The sequence below is a fragment of the Lissotriton vulgaris genome, unplaced genomic scaffold (genome assembly GCF_964263255.1).
Source record: "Lissotriton vulgaris unplaced genomic scaffold, aLisVul1.2 SCAFFOLD_902, whole genome shotgun sequence".
Lineage (NCBI taxonomy): Eukaryota > Metazoa > Chordata > Amphibia > Caudata > Salamandridae > Lissotriton > Lissotriton vulgaris.
The window spans coordinates 159,038-172,867 of record NW_028240880.1 but is presented as its reverse complement, the minus strand read 5'-3'; the positions used below and the strand labels follow the sequence as shown (position 1 = coordinate 172,867).

The window sequence follows — 13,830 nt, the reverse complement described above, 5'->3', positions numbered from 1 at the left end:
GAGTCTTTAACTTTGACTTCAAGTGGTGCAGTTCCGACTGTGTGTATACATCAGGCGCGCAGCGCTTCTGGGTCTCAATGTCCTTGATGATGGATAGTTGATACCATAGAGTACATTCTGTGTTGTTGTGCTTTCAGCATGTGTGGCCTTCCAAAAGACCCTGGCAACAGTTATGTAGGTCTCCTCTCTTATAGGTCCAGTGACTTCATCTATTTTAGTGATACTAGATGCCAATCTTACACATGAGATACCTTTACAAATTGCTACATATGTGTGGTGCCGGGCATCTGAGATCACCCCACTAAGGGCAGCTCAACCGGACCGTTCTAGAATCCCTGGGGATTGCTTCATGTTGAGGCAGAGTGGAGCTGGCTGTAGGCTCCTCTGCTTTCAAAGTTCCATGAGAACAAAGCCCCTACTGCGCATTTATCCTTATAGCGACAGGCTGACCACACCAGGCCAGGGTCTAAAAACACCTGCAAATGCCTCATGCAATGTTAATCCATTTTCTCCTCTGTCAACACCTATTTATGGACGAGGAAAAGAATCCCTCTTCCCTTCCTATAATGGTTCTGGTTAAGCCACCGGTTCCTTTTTTTTAGAACATAATTTTATTGATTTTATAATAGAGGACAACGCCCAAATACAGTCATGTTAATCACTGGGAACCGTGCAATGTAAATCCTTGCAGTGTTAACCAATACATCATAGTCATAGAAGATATGTTTGCATAAATGCCAACATTTTAGGACGGGGACGTGGTAGATATAAAATAAAAAAATCGGGAGAATGAAATTCCCCATTGACTTCTATTGTAGAAAATGCCATTTCAGGTGGGGGACAGCTAAAATAAAGCCATTTTTGGCTTGAAAAATCGACAGTCTCCCGCCTGAATCGGGTCTATTGGCATGTATGTTTCTGTACAGTTTACCAAGAAGAAAGATGTAGCCATATATTAAACAGTGCAAATAATAGGCAATGTTGGATCAACACGAAGCACAGGATAACAGCATATACTGAAAGTAGCAATCTTGGCGTAAACAAGGGTAGACTATACATTGTCACAACATGTCTAATCCTCAAACAAAAGATATAAAGATAAACCAGCGCCCCCCCCAACCCCCTCTTCTCTGGTTCCAAATACTGTCTGAGATCCCAAACTCCTATGAGGCCATTCCTTGTGCACAGATAGAACATGATACATAATAGTGCTTAAGAAAAAATACATTTAACCACAGCCTTAACTGCTACACACAGGACTATTCTACACGCGTACACCATTATTTTTAAGAAGGGGAAAAAAAAATTCAGTGTACAAGAGGGTGACCAGTTAGTCATTCAAGGGAATACTGGATTAATGGGGTGAGTCAAAGCTATCGGTGATGTCGTAGGTGTAAAAGAATCTTTAGTTTTAAAGACTTCCAACATTTGGTCCCATTCCAATGAGATAGGAATTTTACGTAGGCCCCGTAATTACTCCTGTCGGATTATAGTACTTTCAGCAAGGCCCCATTGTGTCAATTCCGTATGCCAGTGTAGTGGCATTGGAGGAGAGGGAGACTTCCAGCTCATTGTAATCGCTCGCTTAGCAATAAGAAGTGCCAAGGTGGCTAATTTGAGTTTTATCTTCTGTCCCTTAGGGCGTCTATGGAGGCCCAAAAGGCAAGCATCAGGAGCTAGCTAGTCCAGGTGTTAGTGACTTGTTGAATGGCATGAGTGAAGGCATGCCAAAAGAAACGCAGTCTAGGTCCAGCCCAGAGCATATGGATAAGAATTAAAGTCGAGGTGACTCCATGAGTACGTTGAAAATTGTCATGAACAGTCAGGGTGGCTTCGATGAACGCACCCACGGTCGAAACCCCTTCAGTCGTCCAGGAGGATAACCTGTTAGCAGTGACTATTCCAGTAGCAGTTGGGATTCCCGTTAGTGGTATGTTATCGAAATATGGAATGGCTTTCTTGGTATATTTGAGTGTTTGTTTCCAATAAAGGAGAGCTGTAGTGAGTAATGAAGGAAGCATAGGTGGAAGCCTACCAGTGGGTAAGGGCATGTTGTGTAGAGTGCCCTTATGCAAAAGTCGAGGGTTATATTCTATTTCCTGCAGTTGACGACCTGCCAACCAATATGAAAGCCATTGCAATTGGCTAGCTAGGAAATAAGCCCTAAAATCAGGTGCACCTAGACCGCCCTCCTCCGGTCTCATTTGTAATTTTGCCAATGCAATCCGTCTAGGGCCATTGCCCCAAATCAGTTCAGTCAATAATGTATTCAGAGTTTTTAAAATGGAAGAAGGAATCACAACAGGCAAGTTAGCAAAAAAAATACAATAATAGAGGCAGCATCACATTTTGGAGAGCGCGATTCTTCCCATCACTGATAGTGGTAAAGAAACCCAGAAGCAGACTTGCTTTCGGAGGGAAGTGATCGCCTTAAGTATGTGACCATCAATCAAGTCTTGTGGGGAACGATAAAATTGAATACCTAAGTATTTAAACGTGCCGGTTCTGGATGTTCCCGATATCACATAAAAAAGGCGTAAGACTTGGGATTGTTAATTGCCAAGCCAGAAACCAATTCAAAGCGTTTAAAAATAGAGGGGATGGGGTCTAGGTTAAGGTCAAGGTTGTTAAGAAAAAGGATCAGGTCATCGACGTAGGCAGAAACAATGTGTGATACGTTATTTAGCGGAATCCCCATGCCTACCGCCTCACTTCGAAGGAGCCACCGGTTCCTTAATAGCTAGCATTAGCTCATCTAGTCCTTTCACTTGAAATTCACAATCTCCTGGCTGCTACCATGATATTCTCATAATATGTATTGATATGTAAACCAGTGTTTCATGACATTGATGCTTTTAAACAGTGTACTAGTCAGTCATCGTCCTCACTTGCTTCCAGGCAAAGATTTGCCTGTTCCAGATGTCAAGTATATTAAATGCAAGTCAAAACTTGTAGAATGTATCATGTTAAGGTAGAAGCCTACAAAAAAGTCTGCTTCGATTTCTTGTCTGTCTTCCAGCAAGGCCTTTAAACAGCATCTGATTGGCCTTTAATTGTTTACACATGTGACGTTGTCTGTTGCCGAGTAGAACCTCAATATTGTCCTGTGACATCCAGTGCACAAACCTTCAGGCACTGGCTGCTGGTGAATTTAATTTGCTTTTCTATGAACCAAATTCTTGGTAGCCATTAATTGTAAAGTGGAGAGGGAGCGGAACGTTTTATGCATCTCTGAACCGTGCAGTGTTTTCCTTTGGGTGAAGGTCGTATACAGGACTTTCACCTCCTTCGTCCAGAGGTTGTTGACTAAATTGTCCTGATTGCCCAGTCTTCTTAACAAACTGTCACACTTCATGGGCTGAAGATGAGCTTCACGTAATGTGTCGGTGGACCTTTAATTCAGTGTGGAATGAACCAGCGAGTTTCATTCTTAGGCTGGCTTTTCTTTGAATACCATGTTCTGTATGCAAGGGATTGTGGTTCTGTAGCTGCTGTTTCCAGATGAATTACTTTATATCTTTCGTCACTTACAGGATGTTACCTTTGCTTCATTATTTGTATATTTCTGAGTCTTGTTAGAATGCTTCATGCTTGTTCCTGTTAGATGTTGTATGGAAACATCAGCCGAACTATGCCTGAATGCTTACTCATGAGGCAATACACAATTATGCAAGTAGGTGGTGGGAGAAGCAATTATCTACGCCATGTTGAGCATGCTGCTAAGAACCATGGGCCAGTTCCATCCAACCTCTTATATTGTTTGCACTTGAAGTGCCTGAAAGCCTGGTTGTTCATGCTCCTTCGACTTAGCTGAAACAAAATACATTTCCTTCCATATCCCGAGTGGTGAATGTACAAAGTTTGATTCTTTGGCAGGAAAGTGTTTGCTTCTTTTTGGAATTGAGATCCTACAGTGCAGTTTGTTTTGTGACTAGATATTCACGTGTACTCTCTTTGGTCTGTGTCCAGTATGCCAGAGCCCTTGAGATATTGGATTGCAGCACATAAACAAATAAGCTGAGTGGATTGGACACAGTAAATATGCTGTGGTAGTTCGAGCTGCATATTTATTGAAGAGGCATGTGTGGAAGCATTCCACTGTATTTTTCCTCCGTTTGCTAAACGCTGTTGCTCCACATGCCATTTATTCAGCAGTATTTGTTTGGTGAAGATGCTGACCATTTCTTGGGATTTTTTAAGCGTCACATGGCTTTGGCTTGTGGTTTAGATTTGGCTTTGTGCACTTGCAGATTGTGCCAAAAGAGGAGGGAGTTCAATGGGTATAGGCATCTGTTGAGGAAGCAAGTGCAGAAGCCTCAGCAAAGGGTATTGAAATGTTTCTTACCACATAGTTGGTCAGCTGCTAGAGGATCAGCAGACTATTTCAGCTTTATCTTCTTCCCCCTTCTACCGCAGCAGAGCTTAAGTGCTTATGGTAGGACGTTAGCTGAAACAATTGGGGGTTGGCAATCACATTGCCCGAAATGAAATTACCTCCGAATGATGGTCCTTAGATAGTGGAAGAGGGATTTATTTTACCATTCCAGCAATATTCAAGCAATACTGCAATGTGTTCACCCACTCACAAAATAAGCATCTTGGTGGAGCAAGTTTCCACTTTTAAAGAGTAACTAGAATGGTAGTTCCCCTTGGAAAGCGGGGCAAGGGATCTGTATTCCAGATATATATTGGTCCCCCAAAAAGATGTGCCTCAAGGATTGGAACAACAATACTATTTTGTGGTTTTGCTATTCCCCATTTCATTGGGTAAAGATTTACAAAGGTGTTTGTAATCCTAGATAATCTCCATTGACAACAGTTGCATGTGTACCCATACTTAGACGTTTTGTCCATTGACCTGACGTTTACGGGTTTTTTTATCAATCAATCAAACCATTTATAGAGCCGCTACTCACCCGTGAGGGTCTCAAGGCGCTGGGAGGGGGGGGGGGGTGCTACTGCTGCTCTAAGAGCCAGGTCTTGAGGTGTTTCCTGAAGGCAATATGGTCCTGAGTAGTTCTTAGGTGTGCGGGGAGGGAGTTCCATGCTTTAGCCGCCAGGTATGAGAACTGTCTTCCACCGGCGGTGGTTCTGCGGATCCGTGGGACGGTGGCAAGGGCGAGGTTGGCGGGTGGGCGTGTAGAACGAGAGGCGGTTGTTGAGGTATTCGGGACCCATGTCGTGGAGTGCTCTGTGTGCGTGGGTGAGGAGCCTGAAAGTGATCCTCTTGTTGACGGGGAGCCAGTGCAGGTGTTTCAGGTGGGCGGATATGTGGCTGTGGTGAGGAATGTCGAGGACGAGGCGGGCAGAGGCGTTCTGTATGCGTTGTAGTCGTTTCTGAAGCGTGGCGGTGGTTCCTGCGTATAGGGTGTTTCCGTAGTCCAGTCGGCTTGTGACGAGGGCACGGGTAACCGTCTTTCTGGTTTCAGTGGGGTTCCACCGGAAGATCTTACGGAGCATGCGTAGGGTGTTAAAGCATGATGACGAGACGGCGTTGACTTGCTTGGTCATTGTGAGGAGGGAGTCCAGGATGAACCCCAGGTTGCGTGTGTGATCCGAGGGAGTCGGTGCGGTGACCAGAGCCGTGGGCCACCAGGAGTCGCCCCAGGCGGAGGGGGATTGTCAGAGGATGAGGACCTCCGTCTTGTCTGAGTTCAGCTTTAGGCGGCTGAGCTTAATCCATTCCGCGACGTCTTTCATTCCTTCCTGTAGGTTGGTTTTGGCGGTGGCAGGGTCTTTGGTGAGGGAGAGTATCAACTGGGTGTAATCGGCGTAGGAGATGATGTTGTTTGTTTGCGTGCGATGGCGGCGAGGGGGCTCATGTAGATATTGAAGAGGGTTGGGCTGAGTGAGGATCCTTTGGGTACGCCGTAGATTATCTCGTGGGTTCTGAACGGAAGGGAGGGAGACGGACTCTCTGGGTTCTGTAGGAGAGGAATGAGATGACCCAGTCGACGGCCTTTCCTATGATTCCAGTGGTGCGGAGGCGGGTTATTAGGGTGCGAAGGCACACCGTATCGAAGGCTGCCGAGAGGTCCAGGAGGGTGAGGGCGATTGTTTCTCCCTTTGTCCATCAGGGTCCTGATGTCGTCGGTGACTGCGATGAGGGCGGTTTCCGTGCTGTGGTTGGCTCGAAATTCAGACTGGGATGAAAGTAAAAAAAAACTGTTCTCACTCCAGCTTCTCCAGCTTATTAATAATATTAGATCAATCCATTCGAAACCAAAAAAAAGGCTTTTGACAACTCTAAAAGGTGGAGAATATGTAATTGATGGTCCATTGATTTTCAGTGGAGTGTAGGATAGTCACAAGGTCAGTTGTGTGCCTTGTGCTGTTGATGAGGTGGTACACATTTTTGGTGCCTCAAGATTGTTTGAGGATGCGTTCTGTTCTGTGCTTCATTAGGCTCCAGTGGAGTCTGTTCAGTGGGCAGTTGATGGATCTGACTTGCATTTCTCCAGTATTGCAGATGAATCTGAAATTATTTTTTTCCCGCTCAATTTATTTCTACACCAGCCCTTCAGACTTCCTTAGCCTTCGGCTGCAATATGTTGGTGCAAATGTCAGGTGGTCTATAATGAAGTCCAGATTTCTTTTCAGCTTTATGGAGTTCTGGGCAGTGAGTTTGACCCTCAGCTTTTCTGTCGCACATTCAGCAGAAGCCGGTCTAATTTGTCCCAAACAATCCTCCAGGTAGATTTACCTCATTAAAGCTGGAGACATAGACTCATCTGCACTGAAATAATTCAATAAATCTATGGTCTGTGATGCTGAATCCTCAATCCAGGAATTGATCTGTTATCAGTTGATCTAATGGGTCATCTGACTAAAAAAACGTCATCTGCATTCCAATATCAATGACTTACAAATGAACGCGTCTGAAGGATGTCGGTCACATGGTGTTCATAGCATATGTGGCTGTAGATACACACATGTTGCATACTCTTGCTCTTTTATTGTTAAACTCTGACATTGCAAGTTGTTTTTCAGCAAAGAAGCTTTGAGTCACAAATGCTATGTGACTCCTTCCTTAGTCGTACAATGCGTATAAACACCTACTTCACCCATAGATTGGGGTTTTTCCCACTATAGGGTACATACATGTTCTGTACTACTCAGAATCGACACGTTCCCTGTGCCTTTTGTTGGCCTAGCAGTTTGGTGACTTTGACATTGATGATTGTAGAGCAATCATTGTGATCATGTGAGCCACAGTAAACATTTTAAATCTAGATAATGGCGGACTCCTTAAACATAGCAACTTGGCGAATGGGGGCAGGTATATGGTGAAGGGCTGAACACCCTTTTGCTTTTGTCTACAGTGCAACACCAGGTCCCCTTGGACACAGCGCCTGCAAACCTTGCCTCTCCTCAGATCACAAGACCTCCTGAGAGTCCTCCTTCGCTTTAAGGTGTAAGACTAAATGCTAAGGCACATAAAGGAAAGGCCTGTGCTCATCGTAAGATGCACCAGCAATCCGTGCTAAGACACCAGATATTTTTTATTGATCAAGGCTTCCTTACGATCAAAGCAGAGATGGCAGGGCTTCTGGAGTAGCAGCACATCAACCGACACTTAGCGTATAGATCGAGTCTTAAAGCATCTGAGAAAGAGATGCGATCAAGGTAACCTAGTCAACGTTGATGCTGGTAAATCTACTCAAGGTGACCGAGTACTACCCTTGTCCTGAACACTTAACTGTAGCCTCACCCATCTAATTGCCATAGTGGCAAAGCATGGCTCCAGAGGGAGTATTGCTTAGAGCCCTGAGCACATGAGGCAAAAAGCTTCCACGTTTGATGTACCGCTGCCTTAGGATGCTAGTTAACGTCAGGATAAAAAAGCAGTTAAGCAAGTTCGAGAGGAACTATGCACTTGCTTGTGAATACTCCTGACACTACACATTCGGGGCCAAAGTCTGTGCCGAAATAGCACTGTAAGCCCAGTACCCAGACTTCAACGCAGAGATCGTAGCTCTCTGAGGCAGCCATCCTCAAATGGCTAGCTGAAGTATTGGATGCATAGCTGTAAAAATGTTTTATCCTGCTCGATACTGTAAATATGTCTGCAAAGCCACCTGGGGAAAATTTTCAGTACCTTTTGTCTCTCATACCCAAGAAGCCAACACTCACATTTGAGCAGGCAATCACTATTGAGACATTGGCACCTACTGCCAAAAAACGATAAGACCACCTCCTTTATATTTTCTACCCTCATACTTAACCACCTGATCGTCCACACCCATATACTTCTCTACCTACCTTAAATTCTCCAGAGGGATCTGTCCACTCTTGCTGTGACTCTACCAGCCATTATTGGTAGAAAGACCCTTGAGATGAACCTGCAGAGACCATAGTAGAGAAAGGTCCATGGGACAATTGTTGACCCTCCAGACAGCCCAGATCTTGAGCAATCTCACACCAAGCAATAACCTCCTGATACTCCTTGTTGAAGAGAAGGATGACTTCATGGTATAAGCCCTCTCAAGAACTGAACGCACAGTTCCGTTTCTGCCAATGCTTTTGGGGATGCTTAAGATTGCTCCAGAGAACTTAAAAGGCCTTGTAAGATGAAAGGTGGTTACACCTATGGTATAGAGGAAATTTAAGGTGTCTCCTAACAACTCTCGCTACGTTAGAGATAAAGCCCACCCTGATTCTTGGTTGTCCGTACAGCAAATAAGGGCGCATCTGTCCATGCAACTGGCCCCCATCCCCCAAATAATGCAAGCAAGACTTTTGAACCAATCCACTGACATGCCTTGCAGTTCCCTTCATGAAAAGTCACTTTTCTTGTAGCAAAAACGTCCGTCAAGCGCATTAGTGAACTTCAAGCTGTTACTATTGTAGAGCCATTTATAGTAGCTACATGACAGGGGTGGTTTTTAGGACAACCCACGTTCTTACCTAAGGTTTTATCAACTTTTCATGTAAATCAGACTAGGGAGCTACCCTTTGTCTTTCCACAGCCAAATTAGTTAGGGGAAAGGATATTGCACACCACTGATATTAAACTGGTGCTCATAAGACAAAAGCTTTTCTAAGCACCAATAAACTTTTTGTAGCTTTCACTAAACCTTATAAAGGCCAATCTATTTCAAAAGTGGGCATTGCAAAATAGATTGGTAAATGCATCCACAGTTATGTTGAGGCAAACGTTGGACTCCCTATACTTGCAATGGCACACACTGTTAAAATGGAGCTACTTTAGGTCTCTTTGATAACCTTTCTTTAGTAGATATTTGTGAAGTTGCTACTTGGTCAATGCCGCACACATTCACATAGAATCACTGTTTGGATATATAAGCTTGTAAATAAGAGGTTTTTGCCAAGATTTTCTTAAGAACCTGGTTTCAGACATCTGAATCATCTGCCTTTTTGCCACCATGAGGAGGAAACAGTTGATGCATAGCATATGTATTGACAGACACACATGCTACGAACTGAAAGTAGTGTGACGTGCTGTAAATTCTCATGCATCCATCCTCCTCGCAGGCATGGGTAGTGCTAGCACATTTGCTATTCTAAATACATATTTACTATCAACTAACCATGTGCAGATCTCCTACCTACTATTCTCTGCACTCCATTTTCACCCAATGAGCGAAAAACGATCTACATGTGGTCTGCTCATGCATGTTGTAAGCCTAAAAAGGGGAGAAGAGCATCCCGTGACCCAGAGCTTCTTTAAAGAAAAACAACTTGTAATGTCCAAGCTGACAGTATATGGCAGGAGGATTCAAATCATGTTAATCTATAGCACTTCATTTCCTGACTGCACTTTTATTTTTCTGTACATCGTGTGGTTTTGAGCATTTTTTTATGTTCAGAAGACTTTCGACTAAGGCAGTCTATTTCTGAAAGTCTTATTCTTTGGAAGTCATATTCTGAAGGGGGAGGATATATATATATATATATATATATATATATATATATATATATATATATATATATATATATATATATATATATATATATATATATATATATATATATATATATAACACACACATACAGTTTGCATTCGATTTGGCAGATAATGGTCTAGGTTTAGGTATTATTATAAAGGCTATTTTCGGGCAGTCTCCAGTTTGGTTTTGCCCGACAAATGTCTTTAGCAAAGTTGTCTATGGTTTGAATGTTCTGTGAGGTTTAACACAAACATTTGTGTTCCATTTATGGTACCGCCTTGGAACTTAATTTATTCTCTACCATTTCAGATGACTCATTGTTTCAGCCTCCATGTTCTTGTCTGTTAGGTATTTCTTTTAAAAATGTTTTGTTAGCCCTTCAGCAGGAATGGTGAGAAAAGGTCAGCCTTTGTCGTCTTCTCCCTTGATGGTTTTATTTTTTTTAAATGGTAAGCTTACTGTTGCAGTCAAGCCTCCGTTTGCCTAAGGTTTTAAGGATTCACTTAGAACAGGGTGTGTCTTTGCCTTTTTCCCACCTCTTCATCTTTTGAACTAGAATTCCAGGTTCTTAAGTTCGATCCAAGAAGATAATTTAGTCATTATTTGCAGTATTCAATAATTCAGGGTTGGTTAGAACCTATTTGTTGGCTATGAAGGTGCAGAACATGGTTAGCTGACCAGCAGACCATTTCGAGATGAAATTCCTCAGTGATTAATATTTGATATGATTTTACTGGGAAGAACCCTCCACTAGAGGTTTTATAGATCCCTCTGCCTTATCGAAAGTTGATATTTTTTTGCTTTGCTGGTATCGCCTAGACTGACTGTTCCAGGAACGGCTTTTCATAAGGGATATGTGGAAAGAAGTATCAAATAGTAGAAGTTACCACCCTTTGGTCAAATTCTGCCTGATTGATACTAGTCTTGCTGCCAATTTATCACTCTATCCTTCTTTTCCATTTTTCTTCATGACGTTCATTTTTCTGTCTGAAACAGTCTGTTATGACTTTTATTTTATTGACTTTTCCAGTGCCTGCAGTACACTATACACAAACTGACACACTCGTACTGATCTGGGACGTTTGGCCAGCAACACTTTCAGTTAGTGAATATGTTGCTTTCATAAAATTATTCAGAATCCAGTCTGAACCTGTGGATGTTCACATTTGGAATCTGCTGGTATTGAATCCATCGAAAGAATGTCTTGCAGACAATTCAAACAAAAGTATGTTCAGTCTCTTAATAAAAAAAACTACAAATCTATAATTCTCCAATCTTTCTTCTCTATAGGTCTACGAGGGCTGATCAACCTTGGAAATACGTGTTTCATGAACTGTATCGTTCAAGCACTTACCCACACTCCACTACTGCGAGACTTTTTCCTTTCAGACAGGCACAAATGTGAAATGCAAAGCCCAAGCTCATGTCTTGTTTGTGAAATGTCTACACTCTTTCAGGAGGTAAGTCATCAAATCTGGCACACGCTTGCTTTTTGTATATAATCAGTTTAACAACTTAATGTGATTTTCTTGTCTGACTTTCTGTGCAGTAAAATCATTCTTGTGGCCATGTACCCAAGCCCTGTTTTGTCCATGATCCACATACGCCTTTTCTCTAGAAAGATTTGAGGAAACAATACCCACATGTAAAGTCATCCTTATTTGTCAAATTAAGACATTTACCGATAACCTCATGGAATTTAATGGATTGTGCAGATCTGTTTAATGCCTGAAGTATATATACTATATTTAGTGTTCAAATATAAAATCCTGCATTGCAATTGGTATTGAAAAACAAAAGATAATTACCGGTACGATTGTGTGCATCAAAACCACTGCAAAGGAATTAAATGTGAGAAGAAACAATCTGTATTTTTCAGTAGGAAAGCAGCTCCTGGAGTGTCAGTAATCCATAACATATAATGAACGATGCTAAGTTCATATAGTAATCTACTATGGTGCCATCGCAGTCTAACGTCTTCACCTCAATTTTAGACCCTAAAACACAGAAGTTAATGTCAAACTTGTGTGGGAGAAGCATATAGCTGAATGTTGCAACACCTGATCCACTTCCCAAATGGTTACATTATTAATTTAGTTGTAACTGCTAATATAGTTCCACACAGCAACTTATTTTTTGGTAAATTCTCAAATACGTTTTGCTGCTACAGCAATAGCATGGAATGGAAGCTGCCCAAGTTTTCTTCTAAGCTCTTTTGAATCAGGTCTTTGAAAAAGTTAAGAGTGGAGGAGAGGAAGGAGATATCTCACTCTAGTTTACAGTGAGTAGGCCACAGAAAGAATTTATGTTGGGTTCATATCAAGCAAGAAAGTTACTCATTGAACACCGGTCTGGTAAAACTTAACTGGTTAGTCAGCCAGGTAGCTTGCTGCAACAAAGACCAAAGCCACACTGCATGGGTGACCATGTTGTACCAAATGGAGTTGCTTCTGGGCCTTCAAATTGATACTTTTTTTAACCAATGCATATATTGATCATGATTAGTTATTTATATAGACCGGATCCTCTCTCCATCCGCACCATGATGCTTAACAGAGTTAACTTCTGCTAAAGTGAAGGTGTTTGGGGCTGTGTGGGAAATTAGAAACATGGTTTTTGGCACTCCTAGTCATGTTTTGAGTGCAAGGGTCCGGGTAATTTGTTATGTTTACTGGAAGCAAATCATTTCTCCAGTATTGGATCTTCCATAATTTCACATTCTTGAATCCATCCCTGTCATCGAATTGGGAGTCCCACGGTACTATAATAAAGCAATGTTTATCACTACAATAAACTGAATGGCAATAAACCATATGTTCTATGACATACCTATGTCCTTTTTGAAAAAAAGGACCAAACTATAAACTTTAGCCAATCAGGTGCCGACACCCTCTAGAACACCCCACAGAGAGGCGCCTCAGATTTTCTTCTGAATGTCATGTATAGGGAGTGCCCTTTGAGCTCTGCTCAAATTTCTTTCTCAAGTGTTTTTTTTAAGGTATTGACTTACGAGAAGAATTATGTCTTTCAATAACTGCATATATTGACAGGATATCATGTCCCAACTTCCTAAAAAGGAGTCTTCAGATCCTGTGACTCACGTGGAAAGAGGCTCCATTCGGATGACACACAAGGCTGCTTTTTTGTCTTTATCCAAAGCATAAGGTGAGAGACTGCAAAATCTGCACCTTATCTTAAAAAAACCTCTTGAGGACAGGGAAGGTAGACGTTTGCTATGGTTACAGAAACTTAAACAAAAGGAGTGCCCATTATCTGAGGAGGATAGCAATCGCTTTTTACAAACTTCATCTGTAAAAAGGGTAGCATCATAGAAAAAGATTACCTCTGATCCGCCTTCACGGGCTATTAAAAAATCTGAACCCATTTTTTCTGGACATGAAAGGAGGTTTGGGGACCTTTCTCCTTCATCCAAAAATAAGAAAACTGCCTCTGAAAAGGTTCATTCAGAACCTACCACTCCATCCTAGAAAAGAAGCATTGCGAAAACTGCTTCACAATTGCTGCCGTCGACTAAGATCTTTTAAAACAAATTCGAGCTCCTTGGGTAGATTAACGCGGACAATGACCACATCTACAATGACCACGACCTCAACATCTACCTTTATGGCAGCTGCTTCACCCATGAACACCTTGTCACGTAGAAATTCATGACAGTCTTAGCACCCAATGAGTGGGATGATTAACTTAGTCCTACGCCATCTCCACTTCCAGTGACTCCAGTAGTCTTGCTGCCAGATGACATTGGCGTTTTTCATAATTTATTGGAGACCTACTAAAAGATTTGAACTTCCAATGCTTACTAAACGGGCAGATTGTTTTGTCTACGATTTTAAGGAGCCTGCCAAAAAGTGAGTCAGGGCTATCCCGATTATTGATTTTATTTGGCAGGACGGTCTTA

General features: G+C 42.3%; 1 protein-coding gene across 1 annotated transcript in view; it reads left to right on the top strand.

Moving 5' to 3' along the window:
* The window catches only part of LOC147672501 (ubiquitin carboxyl-terminal hydrolase 22-A-like), a 377,196-nt gene that overhangs the window by 239,721 nt on the left and 123,645 nt on the right, over positions 1-13,830 (top strand). The window contains exon 6 of the mRNA XM_086947987.1: positions 11,202-11,371. Within this exon, the coding sequence (XP_086804113.1) occupies positions 11,202-11,371 (170 nt within the window). The remainder of the gene's footprint in view (positions 1-11,201; positions 11,372-13,830) is intronic.